At 41.1% G+C, this 23,354-nt stretch overlaps 1 protein-coding gene across 6 annotated transcripts in view; it reads right to left on the bottom strand.

Moving 5' to 3' along the window:
• The window catches only part of POLD3 (DNA polymerase delta 3, accessory subunit), a 114,203-nt gene that overhangs the window by 45,721 nt on the left and 45,128 nt on the right, over positions 1-23,354 (bottom strand). For 4 of the 6 annotated variants that reach the window (XR_014138740.1, XR_014138743.1, XR_014138741.1 and 1 more), the window contains exon 12: positions 20,353-20,631. Coding sequence is in view for 2 of the 6 variants with exons in the window: in XM_081798826.1 (XP_081654952.1) it covers positions 20,429-20,631 (203 nt within the window). In the remaining 4 variants the exon portion in view is untranslated. Of the gene's footprint in view, positions 1-19,813; positions 20,632-23,354 lie in introns of those variants that run through there. The other 2 variants (XM_081798826.1, XM_081798825.1) reach the window with 1 other exon arrangement.

Below are 23,354 nucleotides of genomic sequence, written 5' to 3'. Positions count from 1 at the left end.
CTCGCTGTCTCTCTCTCTGTCAAATAAATAAATAAAATCTTTAAAAAAAAAAAAAAAAGAATATTTACTTTCCTACTCATTTTCTTTTTTTTTTTTAAGATTTTATTTATTTATCTGAGACAGAGAGAATGAGAGAGAGCGAGCACATGAGAGGGGGGAGGGTCAGAGGGAGAAGCAGACTCCCTGCCGAGCAGGGAGCCCAATGCGGGACTCGATCCAGGGACTCCAGGATCATGACCTGAGCTGAAGGCAGTCGCTTAACCAACTGAGCCACCCAGGCGCCCTCCTACTCATTTTCTTAATGGTGTCTTCTGAGACGCAGAAGCTTTAAACTTTAAGTTTTGGTGAATTCCGTTTTATTGATTTTTCTTTTATGATTATTGCCTTCTGGGTTCTAAGAAATCTTTGCCTATCCAAAGATCATGAAAATAATCTTCCAGAAAAAATTTTCATAGCCAATTCTTTTTTAGCACTGTGTGTTGAACACACTTTTCTTTCCACATTAAATTGTTTTTGCTTTTTTGGATAAAATCAGTTAAACACTATTTCTAGACTTACCATTCTGTCCCATTGACTTATCTTTCCTATCTTGTGCCAGTACCACAATGTCTTAATTACTGTAGCATTTTTGTAAGCCTAGAAATCAGGTAATGTAAATTCTTCACCTCTGTTTTATTTCAAGACTGCTTATTCTAGATCTTTTATATTTCCATATAAATTTTAGAACCAACTTGTCAGTTTCTAAAAAAAAAAGTATGACTAGAAACTTGGTATTGCTTTGAATCTATTGATCAATTTGAGGAAAACTGACAAGTTAACAATACTGTGTTCTCCCAACCCATGAGCATGGTATATTTTTCCATTAATTTTGAGTTTCTTTAATTTCTCTCTTCAGTATTTTGTAGTTTTTAGTGTAGAGGTCCTGCACATAGTCTGTTATCTTTATGTTTTCAATGCTATTTTTTTTTAAAGATTTTATTTATTTGACAGAGAGAGACAGCAAGAGAGGGAACACAAGCAGGCGGAGTGGGAGAGGGAGAAGCAGGCCTCCCATGAGCAGGGAGCCCGATGTGGGACTCGATCCCAGGACCCTGGGACCACGACCTGAGCTGAAGGCAGATGCTTAACGAATGAGCTACCCAGGCGCCCTGTTTTCAATGTTATTATAGATAGTATTAATTTTTAAAAATTTTCCAATTGTTTATTGCTAGTATATGTAAATACAATTGATCCTTATATGCTGACCTGATATTCTGTCACTTTACTAAATTCATATATTGCCTCAAGTCAGGTGTTTTTTTTGGAGTAGATTTCTTAAATTTTTCTATTTATTTGATCATGCTCTTTGAAAATAAAAATTTACTTATTTTTTTATTTGAATGTCTTTTAGTTACTTATCTTATTACATTGGCTAGAACCTCCAAGAATGTAACATTGAGTGAATTGATGATAGCAGATATCATTGCCTTACTCCTAAATTTAGTGGGAAAGTGTTCAATATTTCACTATAAAGTATCATTTAGCCATAGAATTTTTATAGATCCAGCTTTACAGACTGAAGATGTTTTGTTCTATTTCTAGTTTTGGGAAAGTTTTTTTTTTTTTCTTTTTATCAAGAATAGGTGTTAAGGGGTGCCTGGTGACTCAGCCCTTGATCTTGGGCCTGTGAGTTTGAGCCCCACATTGGGTATAAGATTACTTAAATAAAGAAACTTAAGAAAAGAATAGGTATTAAATTTTATAAAAATACAAATGGTTATCTTCCATGCGTACTTAAAAAGCACAAACGTTCTGCAGTTATTGAGTGTCCTGTTTTGCAAACGTCAATCAAGTCAAATTGGTTAAGGTCTTTTAAGTCTTGTATATTATTGTTTTGAATGCTTTTTTCCCCAAATATGGGTCATAGTTTCCCATTTCTTTGCATATCTCATTTTTTGGTTTTGTTAGATATGTTCTAGCAATTCTGAAGTCGGATATTTTCTCCCTACAGGCTGTTGGTTGCTTAGTAACTTGCCTGGACTAGATCTGTGGAACCTGTAATGTGCAGTCACTGGTAGTTCTTGTTTATTTTTTTTTTCTTTAATTCCTGTCTTTATGTTTACATCTTGCTTCCTTGCCTCTGTATCTGCATTGCTAAGTAGTCAGCCAATGATTGGTCAGAGGATGTGCTCAAATACATTGAGCCCATAAGACTTAACACCTTCTTCAATGGCTCTGTGATAAATCTAATGTGTGTGTTAGAGAGTACATTCAAAATTCAGGCAGTTTACAAGTCTGCGACAGCTTTTCCTTTCTGTTGGGCACTATTGCATTCCTCCACCTGTCTGCGTGGCCCCAAGTTCTACCAGGCATATGTGGCTAGCCAGAGCACTCTGCTCTCCTGCTCATGTATGTGCTTTGTCAGAAATATGTGGGAACTTACCAAGACCCACTATGACTGTATCATTCCTTGTATAACCCTACAAAATTTCTGTCCTCTTGCTTGCCCCAACCAGGACCTCAACCTCGAGAACCTCAAGCTAGCTGAGTTGTTGAACTTCCTTGTTTTTTGTTTTGTTTTGTCACTGAGATTGCTACTGTTTCTTTCAATGCCCCTGGGCATGGGGTTTTTCAAATCAAGTGAGCACCTTCCCAAAGCAAAGATGTAGTTTTCCATGACTTGCCTCTCTATGTAGAACAATTACTGTGGCAGCTGAGCTAGGGTGGTAGTGTGGGGGAAAAGGGTTAGGAGCAGCCACAGGCTAAGACGTCAGAGACTGCCACTGTTCTTACCAAAGGTTCAGCAGTTTTTCATGAATAAATGTTTCTCAATTTGTTGTAAGCCTTTGGTCACTTTTGTTTTTGACAATTTTGTACAGTTTTAATGTTTTGGGTTTTTGATTTTTGGTATTTTTTAAAGAGGATTTTTTGAGCTCCTTACTCTGTCATTCCAGAAATCCTGCCTCCATCATTCTATGTCCATCTAAATTGTGGATCTTTCTACTTTTTTCAGTTCTGCTAGTTTTTAATTTAATGTGTGAATAAAGCTGCCCTAAACATCCAGGAACAGGTTTTTGTGTAGACATAAGATTTTTGTGTGAACATAAGTTTTCACCTCATTTGGGTAAATATCAAAGAGCGCAACTGCAGGCACCTGAGTGGCTCAGTCAGTTGAGCATCTGCCTTAGGCTGAGGTCATGATCCCAGGGTCCTGGGATTGAGTCCCACGTTGGGCTCCCTGCTCAGCGGAGAGTCTGCTTCTCTCTCTCCCTCTGCCTGCCTCTCTGCCTACTTGTGCTTCTATCTCTCTGTCAAATAAATAAAATCTTAAAAAAAAAAAACGCAATTGCTGGATCATATGGTAAGACTGTTTAGTTTTGTAAGAAAATGCTTATTTTCCAAAGTGACTGTACCATTGTGCATTCCCACCAGCAATGAACGAAAGTTCCTAATGCTCCACATCCTTGCCAGCATTTGGTGTTGTCAGTGTTTTGGATTTTGGCCTTTCTAATATGTGTATAGTGGTATCTCATTGTTATTTTAATCTATAATTCCCTAATGACGAATGATGTAGAACATCTTTTCAAATGTTTATTTGTCATGTGTATTATCTTCTTTGGTGAGATGTCTGTTTAAGTATTTTTCCCATTTTTAAAAATTCGGTTGTTTCCTTGGTGAGTTTTAAGAGTTCTTCATATATTTTGAATAATAGTCTTATATCAGATTTATCTGTTGCAAATATTTTCTCTGAGTCTGTGACTTTTCTCATTCTCCTAAGTATCTTTCACAGAGCAAAAGCTTTCAATCTTAATGAAGTCTATCTTACCAATTCTTTCTTTCATTGATTGTTTTTGATGTTTTGATGTTAAAAAGTAATTACCATACCCAAGGTCATCTAGGTTTTCTCCTATGTTATCTTCTAGGAGTTTTATAGTTTTGTGTTTCATATTTAGGTCTATGATCTATCTTGAGTTAATTTTTTGTGAAGGGTAGAAGGTCTGTGTCTAGATTTTCTCCCACGTGAATGTCCAGTTGTTCCATCACCATTTATTGAAAAGACTATTTCTGCTCCATTGTATTGCATGTGTTCCTCTGTCAATGATCAACTGACTATATTTATATGGGTCTACTTTGAGGCTCTCTATGCTGTTCCATTGATCTGTCTATTCTTTCACCAACATCACATTGTCTTGATTACTATAGCTTTATAGTAAGTCTTCAAGTCAGGTAGTGACTCTGAACTTTGTTCTCCTTCAATATTGTGTCAGCTATTCTGGAGATCTTCTAACTCTCCATACAGACTTCAGAATTTAGAATTGGTTTGTCCATGTTCACAAAATAACTTGCTGGGATTGTGACTGTGATTGCAGATCAAGCAGTGAATTAAAAAAAAAAAAAGATTTTAGAGAGAGCAAGCGAGTGTGGGGATGGGCAGAGGGAGAGGGAGACAAGCAGATTCCCTGAGTGGGGAGCCCAGCTCGGGGCTCCATCCCAGGACTCTGAGATCATGACCTGAGCTGAGATCGAGAGTCAGAGGCTTAACTGACTGAGCCACCCAGGTGCCCCAAGCAGTGAATTTTTCAAAAATTATTATATTTTTCAATTCTATAATTTCTATTTGATTCTTTTTTGATAATTTTTGGTTCCCTGTTGAGATTCCTTATTTTTCCTCATTATGTTTATACTTTTCTTTAAAGACTTGAACATGTTTATAATTAATTTAAGCTCATTGTCTGTTAATTCCAAATATTAACATCACGTATGGATCTGTTTCTACTACATTATTTTTCTGATTATGAGTCACATTTTTCTGCTTCTTTGTACGTCTATTAATATTTTATCTTGTGCTGGACACTATGGATGCTACACTGTTGGGTGTGGATTTTGTTGTCTTCCTTAATGGGGTGTTGCGTTTTGCTCTGGCAGGCAGATAATTTAGTTGTGGATGAACCTGATCCTTTTTTTTTTTTTTAGATTTTATTTATTTGACAGAGAGAGAGACAGCGAGAGAGGGAACACAAGCAGGGGGAGTGGGAGAGGGAGAAGCAGGCTTCCCGCGGAGCAGGGAGCCCAATGCGGGGCTCGATCCCAGGACCCTGAGATCATGACCTGAGCCGAAGGCAGGCACTTAACGACTGAGCCACCAGGCGCCCCGAACCTGATCCTTTTGAGACCAGTTTTAAAGCTTGTTAGGGTACACCTAGAGCAGCCTTTACTCTAGGGCTAGATTAGCCCTACCCTTAAGGCTTGGAATTTCTGAGAGCTCTACTGGATGCTTGGAGTACTCAATGAGATACCCACATTCTGGCTAGTTATAACTCAAACATATCTCAGTTTTCCACATACAGTGGTAGTTGTTTAGCTCAGTAGTTGTTCTCTGCTTGGCCTTATGGATTATCTACCTATCCATGTGTAGGGGATACCTATGCATATTTCTGGAGCTCCTTTTCTATACCAGCTTCATTCTCTCTGAAACCCTGCCCTGCAAATATCAGCTGCCTCAGTAATCCTGAACTCTGATTTGTTTCCTCATCCTAGCAAATCCCTGCATCAGGATCTAGAAAATGCCTCCAAACTGGGTGATAATGAGGCACATCACATTTGTTTTATTTCTATTGGGGATCATATTCCTACTCTGTCTGTTGTCCAACATCTGAAAACAATTATTTCATATGTTGCATCCAATTTTACAGTTGTTTGTGGGAGAAGAGCGAATTTAGTATCTGGATGACCCTCTATCATTTTTTAACTGTGTGATCTTGGGCAAGTCACTTAACCTCTCTTAGCCTCAATTTCTTCACGTCAAAATCAGGCTAATAATAGCTACTTCAAAATATTGTTATTAAGGTGAAAAGAAATAATATACATGAATTCCTGATAGTGTCTGCACTTTCACAGAAGCTCCACAAATGACTGCTGTGTATTACTGTGGTTATGGTGTAATGTGTTAAAATCTGTATTGGGCAGAGATGATTGAAAAGGCTAGCAGGGAAGCAACACAGACAGGTGAAGAATCATACCTGAAGCCACAAGGTCTCACCATTACACACAGCAAAAAATTCAGCAGCAGTGGCATAGTCTGTAGGCTTTGGATTGTCCTAACCAGCTACTGACATGCCTGGCTAAAGATGGTGTTCTTGGAGCCAAGGACCAGGTGAGGCATTGTCACAAGAAATGAAAGTGAGAGCATCAAGCAGTAGGGAGGCAGTGGGATCTAGTGGAAAGAATTCACAGGCTTTGGAGTCAGACAGGCCTTGATTTCAATCCCAGATGTGTTATTTGACTTTAGGTAGGCCACATAATCTCATCTATAGAATAGGGGATAATATATACCTTGCAGGGTTGTCCTGAAAATAAGAGATATTATATGTAAAGTCTCTAGCATACAGCTGACATGTAGCTTTATCATCTGACTATATCACTTCCTTGCCTAATAACTTTCCTTGGTTTCTTATTTTTCTTACAAAAAAATCCAAATTCCCTAATAGGCCTTAGAAGACCCTCCTTGGCCTGACTTCCTTTGACCTCTTCAGCCTTGAATCTTGATACTCTGTGCTCCCTTGACTTTGCTTCAGCCACAACACTTTCTTAATCTATCCAGGCCTTTATACTGCCTTTATCTCTGTGTGAAATATTATTCCCATCCTCCACTTGGCTTACCAATTTAGACACCACTTTATTCATTCATTCCTTTGTTGATTCATTCATCAAATGTTTACGGGGGACCCATCATATAGCAGGTACTGGGATACAGCAATGAATAAGGTATATATAGCCCTGTCCTCATTGAATTTACCCTGTATCCTTACTATATCCACCAAGGCTAGAGATGGGGGTCCACTGCTATATACTTTCATGGTACCCTGTACTTCTCCTCTCCTACCCCTTCTCTTAGTATTCTGTAATTGCTTATAACTTGTAGTTAACCATCACCAGATTGGAAATTCTGTGGGGACATGAACCATGTTATCCTAATCTTCATTTCCGTTGCCTGGCACATTAGATATTTGAATGAACAGCAAATTACTGTTAACTCGGCTTGGCTCTGAAACATTCTCAGAGCACCTACTCTGTGCAAGGCACTGTAGGGAGATAAAGATACAGGCCCATCACACCAGCCCAAGGGTAGGTAACAACCACCAAGATCTCTGACTCTTAGGTCTGCATCCCCACTTGCTGAGCTAACAAAGCCCATGCTGATACTCTCTTGATTCTGCTGGTAGTCATAACTCACCGTTGCTCTGCCCACCAACTCAGCTTCTGCTGGAAAAGAGTTTCTTCTTTCTAGGTGCTTTTAAGAGTTCTTTCAGCTTTAGAGACCCTACTTATGTCGCCAGAAACCACACCAAGTTCTGAACTTCCAGCAACTGCACACGCAAGAGTGCCTCCTGTCAGTGAATGACCAGACTCCACAGGAGGTACTTCCTGGCTTCCTCCTAGGCCTCTGGGAGTTTCCTGCTTCCCTTGGGTACTATCTCTACAGCTTCACCTTTTTCCCCAATTAATATTGTGAAAGCCTAGTTGTATTTCCTGTCTCCAACTGGAAACTCAGCTTTATGTAGCTTTGCTGAAGAAATCAGATTGGCTTGAAGCAGTGAGAAAGTCATTCTCATGTACTGATGATGAGCATCAAAATTAGTACAACCTTGGGAGGGCAATTAGGCAGTATGTGCCAAGGGTTCCTTAAGAATTCATATCCTTTGACACAGTAATCCTATTCCTAGGAATCCTTCCTAAGGACAATTAAAAATGCATCAAAGATTTGGTTGTAGTTACCCAAAATGCAAGCAGGAGAAACTGCTCAGGAGAAATTTGTCTCTATCAGACTTGCATAAAAGTTGCTTATGAGGCATTCAATTTTCAGATGAGAGTTGTTATTACAAGATATTTAGGTCTAAAATTTAATCATTTGAAGGATTTGAGAGGGGAAAAAAAGCTCTCAATTCTATAAATGTGGTAGAGTATTGAGAGAAGTGGACAAAATTTCAAAGGTTAAGCTCCACCTCTGACTTGCAAGATCACCTAACCTCTCTTTCTTCATCTACAAAATGGAGTAATATCTGCCCTATCTGCACGGGACAGGCATGTAAGGAGGGGATCCAACTTTCCCTTTTGTCTGAACTAGTGAGCTCTCCATAATAATAGGAATTGTCTTTATTGGCTTCCCTTTGCCTTTAGAATGACAAAATCCTTCCCACAGCCACAAAGTTCCCCATAGTCTGGCCCAGCCTACCTCTCTAGCCTCATCTTGGGCACAACCTCCCTGTTGGTCACTGTTCCAGCCACACTTCTCCCCAGGGCCTTCACATAAGCCCTTCCCTCTGCCTAAAATCCTGTACTCCTTTCCCCTGGCCAACTCCTATTGATCTGTAGAATCTGAGCTTAAATGTCACCTTCATCAGGCCATCTTCCCAGACTACCCACAGCATGGGTAGGTTCTCTCTATTAATTATATCCTCTCGCAGTGCCCTCTGCAGATCCTTTGTAAGGCTTATCACAGTGGTCCTTAAATACATGTTTACCCCATTATTTATTTGGTTGCCTCTCCCTTTCAAAACTCCATGAGGGCAGGTTCTGTTTCTGACTTGTTCATGACTTATATTTTCAGGGCTTGGCAGAGTGCCCAGCACAGACACCCGAAGTAATTTGTTAAATGAATGAATCCTTATTATCTTAGAGCGCTAGAAATAGAAATCTAATGCCTTCATTTTACAGCTGACAAAACTAAGGCCCAGAGAAGATAAATGACTTTTCCAGGATCACATGGTCAGTAAGTAGACAAGGTAGTTTTAGAGTTCACCCATTCATTCAATAAATGTTTTCTTAAATCTCTGTTTCAGAACACAAATGGCATTTTCTTTTTTCTTTTTAAAAGATTTTATTTATTTATTTGTCATAGAGACAGAGAGAGAGAGCACAAGCATGGGGAGCAGCAGGCAGAGGGAGAGGGAGAAACAGACTCCCTGCTTAGCAGGGAGACAGACATGGGGCTCAATCCCAGGACACTGGGATCATGACCTGAGCTGAAGGCAGACATTTAACCAACTGAGCCACCCAGGCATCCCAATAAATATATTTAAGATTTACTTATTTATTTGGGAGACAGCGAGCGAGCGAGCACATGGAGGGAGGGCAGAGGGAGAGAGAGAGGAAAAAAAAACCTCAAGCTGACCCCCTGCTGAGCACGGAGCCAGAGCAGGGCTTGATCCCACGACCCAAGATCACGACCTGAGCCAAAACCGAGAGTTGAACACTCAACCAACTGCGCCACCCTGGCGCTCCTCAATAAATATTTTCTAGGAACCTACTATGTTCTAGGCACTGTCCTAGGTGCTGGAGTTAGAATGATAGCCAAGACAGCCCCTGACTTCCTGAAATTTGCATCGTGATAGAGGAAATGGCCAATAAGCAGATAAACAAATAGCACTTATCACTATCTCAGACATTATAAATCTACAAAGAGGTGCTCTGAAGACAAAATCACATAACCAATGAGGACCCAAACCCATGTTTTCAGCTTCAAAGTGCAGGGCTCTTTCCACTACACCACGCTGCTTGCCCTGAGTAAACAAACAAAACCATAATTTATGAGGCTCCCTCAGCTGCCTGTGTGTGTGCTTGGTGGGATGAAACCCTCATGCTGTCCATGAAAAAGGGCCAACATCATCAGAAGCAGCAGCTGACTGGCTTGCCTGCTAAAGCAGGTGTCACAGCGTTAGCCAGCCTGGCCTCTACTGCCTTGAAACTTCACATCTGGCACCCAAAGAGAGGGAGAGTGTTTAAATAAGACAGCTATTGACCAAGTGGCTTGAGGAGGGCTGGAGTTGGCTGGTCTCTGGGAATGATGCAAACCACAAGGGGACAGTACTCAGGAGGTGAACAGAGAAAACAGATGGGCTCAAACTACAGGCGTGACTATTGCCTGAGCACCCCATACATCATTGGGGGAGGCAGGAGGAGGCCTCATCCCTGCTGGAGATCTGTTTATTTTTTCATTTATAAAGGTGCCCCCTGATGTCTGTACTTGGGGAAACAGAATGCACGCTCAGACCACTGGCTTTCCTCTAAACTGTCTCAAGTAGAAATGTGGTTGAAATGAAGAGTCCAGGAGGCACACGGCAGCCCACCTGAAAGGTAGGGGTGCTGGGAGATCAAAGGGGAGCTTGGACAGGTGAGCAGAATCACGAGGAAGCCCACCAAAACATTGGGTCCATTAGCACCTCCCCCTTGCTTTGTCATAAATTAGTTTTGATAGTTCAAATGTGTTGGCTATAACAAAGTGGACACTCTAATAAATGATTGTTGAAAATAAATGATGACAACTCATTTTTCTCACATAGGTTAAAGCCCAAAGCACTGCTTTGAAAAAAATAATCATTATCATTTACTTCCTGACCAACCACTATAAACTGGGCACTTTATTATAATCTCTAATCCTCACAACAGTCTTAAGGTAGCTAATACCCTCATCTTTCAGATGAGCAAAGTGAGGCTCCGAGAAGTTAAGTGACTTTGTAGATGTCACACAGGTAGTCAATAGGCACTGAGCTCCAGTCTGTTCAACTTTATTTTTATGTATGTATGTATGCTCCAGGCCCAGCATGAAGCCCAACGAGGGGCTTGAACTCACAACCCTAAGATCAAGACCTGAGCTGAGATCAAGAGTTGGACGCTTAACAGACTGAGCCACCCAGGAGCCCCTAGTTGGTCCAACTTTAAAGTCCAAGTAGTTTCTACAAAACCAGCAAGTGACGACCACTTGCCCGATAGCAAAAAGCAACTGTCCCTAGCTACTCCGCTGCTTCTATAAGCTGGGAAGCCATATAACTCATACTGTGAGCTATGCACAATTCTAAATGAGGGTAAGGGGGCTTCATGTAGCTTGTTGTGAGGATTAGAGATTATAATAACAACAGTCTTCATGTAGCTTCATTCAAGATAGCTGTTCCCTTACCTTAGGGGTGAGCTTTGGGGTTTGCAGCAAAAAACCTACTGCTAGAAATAAAAGCATATCACTGACCAGTCCCAAGTATAATGGCCGTTCAGTGAGTGACTGATACACACCCTAGTGTGATACGCAACACTGCTTACTGTGCTCCACACCGCTGGAAAAGAACTCAGGTCAAGAATGGACAGTGATAGGCCACTCAGTCTGACCCTCAAATCCCAGCTCTACCATGCACTAGCTGGGCAGCCTCTCTGCTACTCAATTTCCTAATTCACAAAATTGGGCTGATAGCTACACCTCACAAAATTATTAGCATTAAATAACAAAAAGTATCTGGAAGCACTTGGCATAGAATAAATTTATAATAAATATGACTTGGGATGAATTTAGTTGACCATTCTGGGACTATGGGTCATTTTGGCCCAAAGAATTCCAGGGAGATGCAGTAAGTTCCAGGTCTAAACCAGAGTTTGTGTTTGTGCGTCAGAGAATGGCCTACATGTATCCTTAGTGGAACTGTGGAACCAATCCCATCTCCATGGTTTAACTAGGACAATGGCTCAGGCAAGAGCCAGAGGGTTTCCAAGCATCAGATGACCTAGCAAAAGGCTAATCACTCCAAATTTGAGGTTACTCCCAATTCTCTCCTGTCCGGAGTTTCCAAGGAAATCAAGAAGTCATTTGCCTAAAACTGAACTAAATCCAACTCCATAATATTTTCTCCTGCTTGCTTTATTTCAAGATGCACGTGCAACTTGGCTCTGACTTACGACCTCCTTCATACTGGTAATTCCCTCTTTAGGCTACAAAAGGTGTACAATTCAGACAAGTTAAAATTCCTCAGTGGCTTCCTATTAGAGTGACCTTAAACTATTTAGCAAAGACCTCTGTGATCTGGCCTCTGCTCACGTATTTGACCTCACAGACCACTATACCACCTCTCCTCAAACCACTTATAATCTCTAAACACTCCATGCTTTCTCTCATGCCTGTGGGCCTCTTATGCCACATGTCCGGTTCCTTCTGCCTGGGATGCCCTTCACTTTCCCATCTGGCAAACTCCTATTCTCAAAAACCTCAGTTTAAGCACTTTGTCCTCTGAGTCCTTAATCCCTAAGGCAATCACAGACAGCCCACCCTGGGGCCCACACCAAGTTGTGGGCACATACCCTCTTTACATAGAGGAGGAAGGACATGGTACAGTAGAAAGAATACAGGCTGCAAGTCAGAAAGCCTAGCATTCAAATCTGGCTCTCCAGGGCAACCAGAGGAGAACGAGCCTCAGTCTCTAGCCTAACGTATGGTCCACGGGCGTGGTTTTCCTTATGTAAAGATAGAAGCAGGGCATCATAGCCAAGAGTCAGTGACTTGAACCACTGGCAAGATCATCCCATTCTGGGATCAATAATTTTAAAGGTGCAATTCATTTTACTTCTTTTGTTCACTCCCACACCTATCTGACAGGGAGTCAGCTTCCTATACAGGTTTGCTAATCATAATCGTTCAAGTATTTCAGTTCCTCCAATTTTTCATTATAAATTTATTATTAAAGACACACATCGGGGCACCTAGCTGGTTCAGTTGGGGGAGCGTTTGAGTCTTGATTTGAGGGTTGTACCCATGTTGGGTGTACAGATTACTTAAAGATAAAATCTTTAAAAGAAGAAAAAAGAGGGGCATCTGGGTAGCTCAGTTGGTTAAGCGTCTGACTTGATTTCATCTCAGGTCATGATCTCAGGGTTGTGGGATCGAGCCCCACACTGGGCCCCGCGCTCAGCGCAGTCTGCTGGAGATTCTCTCTCCCTCTGTCCCTTCCCAGGCTCATGTGCATACTCTCTCTAAATGAATACATAAAATCTTTAAAAAAGAAAAAAGATACATCTCACCTTTGCCACTTATTGGGCAAATCATGTAACTCTCGGAGACTCCCTAACTTCGTTTGTAAATGAAAGTGTTGTGAGGATTAGAGAAAGTGGATTTAGATATCTTGCACAAATTTGGCCTTTGGTAAGCACTCTTAAGTACTATATTAGTATTATAGCACATTATAATTACTTGTCTACATCTCTCCTCCACTAGACAGTAAATTCCTCAAGGGCAAAAAATTCATCTTTGTATCCCCAGCATCTAGCACAACAGTGCTGGGCACGTAGTAAACTTTTAACAAAAGTCTGTGAAATGCACAAACATGCACATGTTTGCCTTTCCAATGACGGTCTGTCCCAGGAAGGCAGAGAACGTGTCATGTGCTTCTCTTCTGTCTTCCACAGCAGCCATCCTGGCTGTTGGGCACATCAGGAAGCATTTTCAAAGCACACTTATGAATGGACCAATACATTCTTCTTACTAGAGGTGGAAGTCACACGATGTGAAGTCTGAAGACTTAGGTTCTAGCCCCAGTTCACTACCTTACTGAGAGATGTTGGGCATACTAACTAAGCAAACGAGGCTTGTTTTCTGCAAAATGGGGAAGAGAAAAACTTTGCAGCTTATCACAAGGATGAAATAAGATAAAGCACTCATATATAGGTAGAATATAACTAAGAGATATAATGGAAACACACTCCTATCAGGCTTTATGGTTTGCAGGAAAACGGTTCTGCTTCCTGTACATCCCACTCCAGGATAGAATAAAACATAATACCATGATTATGCTGTTTATATATTCTTCACACATCTTTTAGAAAAACCTGTTGTTGTTTTTGTTTTTTTTTAAGTTGGATTTATTTAAGTAATCTCTACACCCAATGTGGGGCTTGAACTCACAACTCCGAGATCAAGAGTCCCATGCTCTTCCAACGGAGCCAGCCAGGTGCCCCAAACCTGGTTTTGATATTCAAAATGGAAAACACTGCCTTGTCCTACCCCAGTACAATCAGTAAGCAACAAATGTTCAGGGGCGGGCGCCTGGGTGGCTCAGTTGGTTAAGCGACTGCCTTCGGCTCAGGTCATGATCCTGGAGTCCCTGGATCGAGTCCCGCATCGGGCTCCCTGCTCCGCGGGGAGCCTGCTTCTCCCTCTGACCCTCCCCCCTCTCATGCTCTCTCTATCTCATTCTCTCAAATAAATAAATAAAATCTTTAAAAAAAAAAAATGTTCAGGGGCTACTTCTCCACCTGTGAGTCTGCTTAAATAGGATAAAAAATGCCAAATTTCTTCTTGATTTTCTTACAAGGTTAAGTCAAAGGCAAGGCCACGAATTGGACAATCTTTTTTCAAAGAAAAACAGTGTTCTTAATTTAAACCAAAACCAACTAAATGCATTGCTTAGAGAACTATGCTCTATTTAGAAGAGTTTCCTGGTGATCTTAAATTAATCAGAAAACTTTATTTTATTCTAGCCTCTCTTTAAACTCTTCTTAACATTTATTAGTCTACTTCTCTAACTTGGTAATTTAGTAAGCACGGTATACTGAGCATAATGGAATCTTTGTTTATAGATTCAAGACCACTTGGCAGCAATACTGTAGAGAGGACTAAAGCAGCAGATAAGTGGTGGAGTTAGATAAACATTAAGATCGCCTTCACATCTCACAATCTGGAAACTGAACAACTAGTTGTACTTTCACGTATAAAAACGAACATCAATAATCACTGGGCAGTATCAAAGTGTGAACTAATACAGAACCAAGAGCAAGATAGCATATTGGTTAAGACTGCAGGCACTGAAGCCAAATTGTCAAGATTTATATCTTGGGGGCGCCTGGGTGGCTCAGCTGGTTAAACGACTGCCTTCGGCTCAGGTCATGATCCTGGAGTCCCGGGATCGAGTCCCACATCGGGCTCCCTGCTCAGCAGGGAGTCTGCTTCTCCCTCTGACCCTCCCCCTCTCATGCTCTCTCTATCTCATTCTCTCTCTCAAATAAATAAATAAAATCTTAAAAAAAAAAAAAGAACTATTAAAAAAAAAAGATTTATATCTTGGCTCTGTGTCACCTGCTAACTCTGTGACTTTGAACAAGTTACTTAACTTTTCTGCCTCAGTTTCCTCATGTGTAAAACTGGAATAAAAGTACCTATTTCACAGGGTTGCTATGAGCATTAAGAGTTAACACTTCTTAACATACCTGAACAGTGTCTGACACATAGTAGGTGCTCAAAAGTGTGTTATTCTGTTTTGTGTGAGTTTAATATATGTCCAAATACTAGGAGCTACCTATGGAGTATTTCATTAAGGCCTTAAAACCCTTTAAGGTAGGTGGTAGCTCATTGTAAAGAAGAGTAGGAGCACCTGGTGGCTCAGTCAGTTGAGCGTCCAACTCTTGATTTCAGCTCAGGTCATGATCTCAGGGTCATGAGATCGAGCCCCTCATTGGGCCCCACACTCAGTGTGAAGTCTGCTTGAGATTCTCTCCCTCTCCCGCTGCCCCCACCCCTGCCCCCACGCACGTGCTCACTCTAAATAATTAAGTAAAAAAAATATTTTAAAAAATAAATAAAGATGAGGAAACAAGTTCTTGGAGGATGAGTACCTTACCTAAAGTCAGTGCCTTAGAGTTTGAATCCAGAGCCCTCTGCCTCCCAACCTGTGCGGTTTCCATCAAAGCACCCTGCTTCCCCAGTATGCCAAAACTGAGCATGCACAAAACTGAGTTGAATTAATGCTAATCCAGTATATATCCCATAAACTGCCTTTGGGAATAATCCTTGGTACCTGCTTCTTTCTTGTCAATATTCTCATTCTTGGGGCACCTGGGTGGCTCAGTCTGTTAAGTCCCAGGATTGAGCCCCATGTTGGGCTCCCTGCTCGGCGGGCAGTCTGCTTCTCCCTCTCCCTCTACCCCTACCCCTGCTCCTTCTCTCTCTCGCTCTGTCAAATAAATGAATAAAATCTTTTAAAAAATTCTCATTCTTAAGATAGGACAGAAATAACTCCATTAAAGGTTCATTTAATTATGGATTACTTATACCATGACTGTGTAAATGATGAGTGACATTCAAACAGCTAAATAAAATCCACTAAAATGGTGAACCTTCCTTAGCCTGTGTCCTGAGTTAAATCCTCTGTTGTTCTTACAAAGGACTATGAACTGTTGCCCAATATGATTATCCTGGTTCTTTTCTGAATTATTAAGTCCCTTGTCACCACTCCTCTAAGCATCATCTCCACTGCTACCTAATGCTATTTAGTGTGCATGTCCTGCCATTCCAAAACGGTAACCTCTGAGCTCTTGCAATCTCTAAAGTATCTTATCCAGGAATAAACATAACTAGCATTCAACAACTGCTTGACACTTTGGATTTGAATGATCCAAAGCAGCTATTAAACAACACGGTTTTTCCATTCTTCAAGAGCAGTCCAGTAAAAGATGTGAAAGAACCTGAAGAAAGCCTGAAAGACCAAAACAAAGAAGTCAAAGAAGGACTAGCTATGAGGAACTTTTGAGTATTTAAAAAAAAGGGGGGGGGATAAGCCAAAGTGAAGCCTCAAGAAACAAGGAGTCTGGCAAGAGCAAATGAGAAAAAGAGAGGGAATGGTGTTGGGGGAGCCAGACAATATTTAGAGTTTGAAATGAAAGGGCAATTCTAGAATTAAGGTGGGTTTGGATCTGAAGCCTTACCAAGTTTCTCTGGCTAAAGAGCCTGGGTGGCAGTCTGTGGGTGGCCCACACTTAAGAACACACACAAAAAAACTGGACACAGATACAAGTGGTGAGAAGTGTCATGCAGCAGGGAGTGGCAAGAGTCAATCCTAAATGCAGTCATTTGGGTACAATGTGCCCTTCAGAGAGGGCATGGTGACAGCATGGGCTAATTTACAGAGCCGCCAGGGCAATAACTCAGAAAGCAATACTGCCTTCTCACAACAAAACGAGGCAGCCCCAGAATGTTTCATGGTGGTAAAAAGCTGCATTACAGCACACTGAGATCCCGGAACCAATGAAAGGAGACAAGTTTACCAAAACGAGTCTTGACACAGAGTACGTTTCTGGCAAATATGTTATTATGCACTCATTCTACTCTTGTCCTGGAGAAACTATTTAGTTTCCTTATATGGCCCTTCTCTTCAGCTCTCTCCTATAAAATAACTAATGTCTTCTTAGAGAAACAAAGATAGAAAAGAAATAGAACTGTTCCACTCGTCCCCCCCTCCCCTCCTCAGTTCTTTTCAGGGAGCTGAGGAGAAGCACACATCCTTGAGAGTGTCAGAGAATGATCCAGTTTTTGAAATCAGTTTTAAAAAACTGAAATGACTTCTAGAGAAATCTGTATTGATGGGGGAAGACAAGGGAAATACTGCAAATGTCTACACTGGCTGCCAGAATTAAGCAGCCTCGTTTTAACACTGACATTTTTCTTTAATCCCATTAAAACTTTAATTTTAGTAGTACTAGAACCAAGATATAATGTGCGTGCGTGGGTAGACTCTCTACATGGCATACAAAAATCAAAGAAAATACCAGCTGTCTTCTTAAATGACAGTCAACTTCTAATGTTATTCCTCTTCTTAAAATTCTTCAATTGGCCCTCACAGTCTTCAAATAAAATCCAAACTCCTTAGCAGGACCCCAGCTTCATTTCTCAATATGTTTCCTCCCTACTCCCAAAGTCTACCAGCCATTTCCCCCAAAGCCATGCTCCTCTGCCTAGAAAATCTTCTCCATTCCTCTTTGCTTGGTAAAATCCTACTCATCCTTCAAATATCTGCTTAGCTTTCTCTCTTCCAGAAAGAAAGTCCAGCCTCCTGAGCTCTCAGAGAACCCTGTGCTTATTTGTCACTGCATTCACCACAGGACGTTATAATTTGATTTTTCTGGCTTGTCTCTTCCACTAGATCCTGTAGACAAGCATAGAACTCTACTATATATAGCCTCTTGTGCCCAGGTCAGAGGCCTGACACATAGTAGATACACAAACACGTTTTCATGAATAGTAAATACAGCCAAGGAATCTCACTTTCTTTCAAAAGAAAAGTATCTATTCTCTAAAATGTTTCATAAAATTGGACAATTATCATCTCCGTTTGATCACATTTATAGCCAGAATGATGACTTTGAAAGAGTCTAACATCTGGCTCATATCCTTGGTAACATTTCGGAAAGCTGGTAGCTGACTGCGTCATTTCTCACATCAGGGAGGAAGCCACCAATTATAGAGCATCTACGTGCTACTACTTGTATACCAAATTTATGCTACATATATACACATTTCTTCAGTCTTGACAATCCATCGTACCTCGTTTTAGCTGTATTTTGACAAAGAACCCGAGGCTTAGAAATGTGCCCAAGGTCACATGGCTAGCAAGTGATGAAGCCAAACTAATACAATGTGCAAGATCAGGACTACATTTTCTCCTAAACGAACTAAAAATTGATGTTGGCTCAAACTAAGATTTCCCGTGGGGTTGAAAAATGATGAAGGCAGCAAATAACTTGTTCATCTCAGACTACGGGTGTGCAGTTTTAACAATATAAACTGAAAACCAGCCTTGTTCCCGTTCAGAGTTGAGATAACTGCACACACTCCTGCCATCCTGTCAAGTAACAGCCTCAGCAGACATTCCATTTGAAGCACTCTTTTAACACAACTTCTCAAATTTATTTAACTCCTGTGGAGAACATGGTAGGGTTTTGTATAAAAAGAAAAAAAAAGGCCACCACTCTACTCCTTCCTAAGCCTGGTAGACAGCTCAGAGTTTAGGCAGCAAACTGGGTAGAGTGATCACAGGATTTGCATCTTCCTTTCAAAGGTGGAACTCCGACCACCACCAGGCATTTTCCAATTCAAAATTCAGTTTTACTAGAGCTGCCAGCATAATTAAAAAAAAAAAAAAAAAGACTAGACTGATGCTTTTTCTTTAATTTTCCATTCTTATTTAGAAAAAGGACTAGAGGCAATGACAAAAATAACCATTTAAAAAAGATCACTCTCCAGAGGTTTTTTTGTAAAGATAAGTCAAGGCTTTCCATCCTTTTACATTTTAAAAAGAAAGGGCTGTGGAATATGTCAACCTTTACTCTGCTTGCTACACAAAGCTTCTGCCTTCTCAAGTCCTAGACATAATGCCAGGACTCATCTCCCAAACTTCTGGTCTCAATCAAGTCCACACAGTGCCTGGCCGGAGAGCCCTGGGTGACGACTGCTGAAGACATTCACGTGAATCCAAGGTCAGTCGCAATCCTAACCTTAAACAGTGGACGGCTGACTGCATCATGACATACGCAGGCTAAGTTAAACAGCCCTCGTCTGTCAGTCGTGAGTAACTCCAGCAGCCGAGCCTGCGTTCCTTCGCCCGGAACTCACTGTGCAGGATTCACCACCACACCCCCTCAATCCACTGAGCTCACTATCCAGCCATAATGAAAACTGCTTAAAAGTTATCACTGGAATAGATGATTTTCCATAAGTAACAAACGAAAATGTTTTACCTGCTGTTTAGTCCTATTAACAACTCTGTCTCTCCATCTTTTCTTGTGGCAGCCCGTATTTTTAGGCAAATGGGAGGGTTAAAAATACAAATGAACAACCTCTGTATAAAACTGTGTGCTTTATCTGCCTCATTACATTCCTGGAAAATTGCCGTTTCTGAACATTCAGGTTCCTCGAGAAGGAGAAATTTTTCTTAACTATTGTACTCTGCATGTGGAAAGGGATTTCTCTTTTTAGCCTCCATTTCATTGCCTGGATTTCACTCTCTAGGTATTGAGAGTGGGAGAGGGGAGGACACAAAAATCACAAAGAGCAGTGTAAAGCATGCCCTGTGTCAGCAACATGGCAAGGCCTCTACTGTCATCAAAGCTGACACTAAGTAATTTCTGATGGAGTTGAATGTACCATTACATTTCTATTTGTGCTCTGCCTGAAGCTTTTCCCTACCTACTAATTGCAAATGAAGGTCCAGAGAGCTTTTGTGAAAGGGGGGAGAACACAAGCAATGTGCTGGTCTGTAGCCAGGAGTCAGTGTACTTTATAACGGAGGAAGAGAGGATTAGAGGATTACAGGGAGATTTTTGTTTCAGCCTTTAGTCCAACCAAGATTTAAAAGACTTACAGAAAATGGCTTCATACAGAAATATGGTAGTGGGGAAGGGATTATAGGGGGAGTGGTAAACATGTCCAGTAAAAATCAGGGATAAATGAAGACCCACACAAGTCCAGAGAATGCAAAGGAACAAGGAAGAATACTTCCAGAGCCGTAAGTGCTCAGGGCACAGGGTGGGTAGGGCCCAATGAATTAGCAACTAAATGGCTTCAGTGATAATTCTGAAACCTGTTCCAATTTATTTTTGGAGTGAATTCTTCTCCAGAACAGGTCAAAGATTGTGCTTAAAAAAATGTCCTTAGAACACAACGGCTTCTTAAATATTCTTTTGCCTCTTGCTTCCAGGTGCTTTCCCTTTGGTTAAAAACCAGAAACAGTATAAACCTCACAGGATGGAAGAAGTCTTTTGATAGAGGCAAGGTGAGGCACAAGATGAACTTACACAGTAAGCGAGAGTCTGTCTGTCTTGGTCTTCTCCTTGGACCACTCCATGTCTCTGACTTAACAGAGTCGGCAGTTCACTTCCTCTGGAAGAAGCCAGTAATGGACACTTGTCTGTTGGCTTTGCCCAGAGCAGCAGTCCCTTTCTTTGGGCCCTTTCGTTCTTCTTTGGGTTCTTTTTTCACAGTCATAGTAGAGGGTTTGTGTACAGAGGAGGTCTTCATCTTAAGCTCCTCTTCACTATCTGTGCAGGATTCACTCTCGTAGACTTTTTCAGTCACTGGCAGAATAAGGAAAAAATGGGATAGGAATGGGTCGAGTCATTTAGAATACTACCATTAAGAGAATGATATGTCTTGTTCACTCTGATTCCCTTAGATCCTCTGATAAAGGCAGGTGTGCTCACCTAGTCCTGAAGCTTTCTCCCATTGGGAGATTACATCTGGCCACAGGTAGGAAGTATGTATCCTGAGCTCACACAATCTCTAGTTGGGGTTCAGAAACAACATTCGACTTTACTGTCTCATGCTATGTCCCATGCCTTTCAATGGGCCCTTATCCTTTGATTGCCCAAATTCTGCATTTGGGTCCTGGTCTATGCTAGCTAACTTCTCAAACTCTGCACTGGAACTGTCTATATCTCAAACACCTACTTCTACCTCCATGCTTTGACTAACTTCTTCAGTTTCATTTCCCTGACCAACAGTGCCTACCTATTTCCATTGTTGGTTTCCCTGGCCCTAATCTCTTCTCTATTTGCCAGTCCCCATCCTGTCCAACTAGGCTCACAGTTACAGACCCCCTTGGCTAGCTCTATCCTGATATCATCCACTCTGCACATCCTAAGTACAAAGAATTGTAGATTACTCAATTGTTCAGTTCTTAGTTCTGAATGACCCAAGACTTAGTAGTGGTCTACATCATGAAGATAACTGCCTCAAGCGAATTCAATCATATGACAACCTTGATAGTTTTAAGTAAGGACAGTGGTAAAATGAGAAACAAAGTTACCAATTCTCTGAACTCCCTATCAGCCAAAGGCATAATTTGCCTTTTCTTATACCAATAATATCCACTGATCCCTTCCCAATGGAAACTTTGAAAAGTGAGCAGTTAGTACAAAGATGCTGAAAAGGGCACAGGCACTAACTTCGGACAATGATGTCACAGAACTGATGAGGGTCTCTTCAGTATGACTGCAGTGCACAAACCAAACACGAGAAACAGTATAATGCCACCTTCCTGTGACTTGAGAGAGCTGCAGCAGCTGTATTAACATCTAAATTCTTTCTCAGCCCTCCTGGTTGCAGCAGGAGGATGAAGAGAAACAGTAAAGGAAAACATCTCCTCTTCGCTGAACACAGTAACCTAATATGCATAATAAATGCTCAAGCGATTGAAGTGAAAGGTATTTTTCCCATTAAAGAACAATAACAGTTTTAAGCACTTAACTACTGATTGTTCTTTCTAATAAAATATATTAGTCAAACTGTTCTAGAGGCAGTGGCTTTGGAATCAAACATATCTGCATTCTAACATCTATTCTGCCACTTACATTTCTCAAACTTTTGATGTGCATCAGGATCACCTGCAGGGCTTGTTAAAACAGATTGCTGGGCTCTATTTCCAGAGTTTCAGATTCAGTAGGTCGGGGATAGACCTGAGAATTTGCTTTTCTAACATGTTCCCAGGGAATGCTGGTCTGCTGATCTGGGGACCACACTTTGACAATCACTGTTCTTTCCTCCCCTGTAAAATGGAGTAAGGTACGGAAGGTAAGGTACCACGGAAGGTACGGATGCACCTAGTAATCTTAGGCAAGTAACCGTCCATGCTATTTCCCCCCCTCACAATGGGAAAGCCATCTTGGAGGTCAACTGGCTATTGCCAGTGGAGCATCCCTTCTCCATATCTAATCCCATTAAGGTTGCATAATTAATGGTTCCCTCCTTAAGAGTTCCTAGGATTTGTCATTACTTTCACGAGCCTAGAATTCACTTTGCTGATTCCTGTCAACTTACAGGCTAAAAACACTGATAAGCTTTAAATATATATATAAAGTGTTCTCAAAGGCCTTATTACTCAACTGTCTTCCACAGACCAGTGACGTTAGAATCTCCCATGAGTTTACTAGAAATGCAGAATTTCAGGTCCTGCCCGAGGGCCTACTGATCTTCAGCAAGATCCTCAAGTAATGCATATACTCAGCCAAGTTTGAGAAATGTTGCTCTAAGATACTTAGGGAATTCCCATGGCATACCTATTAGTTCAGCAATTATGATCCCTGAATACCACCACCATCTCATAGGCAAATTGAAAAGCATTATGTAACTGGATTATTGGAACAAGCTTATGAGCTGCTATTTACTCAAAATCTCAAATTAGGAAAGTCTGAAGAGTCACATGCAGATATAAAAAAGAAACAACTTACTACTAGTTGGTGGTATAAGACTTGCTCCTTCATACATACGGTGTATTTTGTATTCAAATGACAGCAGGTTTTTAATATTGAACTCCAACATCAATTAGCTCATTATTTCATTACTTATTACTGAAACCACTGGTTGTCTCATTGCCAGTTCTGTGCAATGCATTGCTTGGGGGAGTTAAAAACCAGTCAGGGCAACACCAACAAAATTTCTTAAGCAGCACACTTGGTATACCTCGAGAGCTAAAAGACGGATTTCTGTATTCAAAGCTGTACTACTTCAAACTACAGGACAAAGGAGATTTCAACTTAAAAGATACAGAATCTTTATTTTAACTGAGTAACATGCAACTGTTCTGACCTGCCATAAAAAGAACCCAGTTTACATGGGTAACACAGAATTATTCTCTACTCAAACAACGTTTTGCTCTTAGAAATCCACCTTGTCTAGAAGTCTACCCCAAACTTATCTCAGGGGCTCAACTCCCCAGTCCCCGCAGCAAACTCACAGAAAGGGAAAGACCAGTTTTTAAAAACCCCGTACCAACTCTGATCCAGCAGAGGACAGGGTAAGC

Source organism: Leptonychotes weddellii, chromosome 11, assembly GCF_054177405.1.
Source record: "Leptonychotes weddellii isolate Sample4059 chromosome 11, ASM5417740v2, whole genome shotgun sequence".
NCBI classification, from domain to species: domain Eukaryota; kingdom Metazoa; phylum Chordata; class Mammalia; order Carnivora; family Phocidae; genus Leptonychotes; species Leptonychotes weddellii.
Note: the sequence above shows the minus strand (reverse complement) of the source record. Positions and strands in the feature narration are given on the sequence as shown.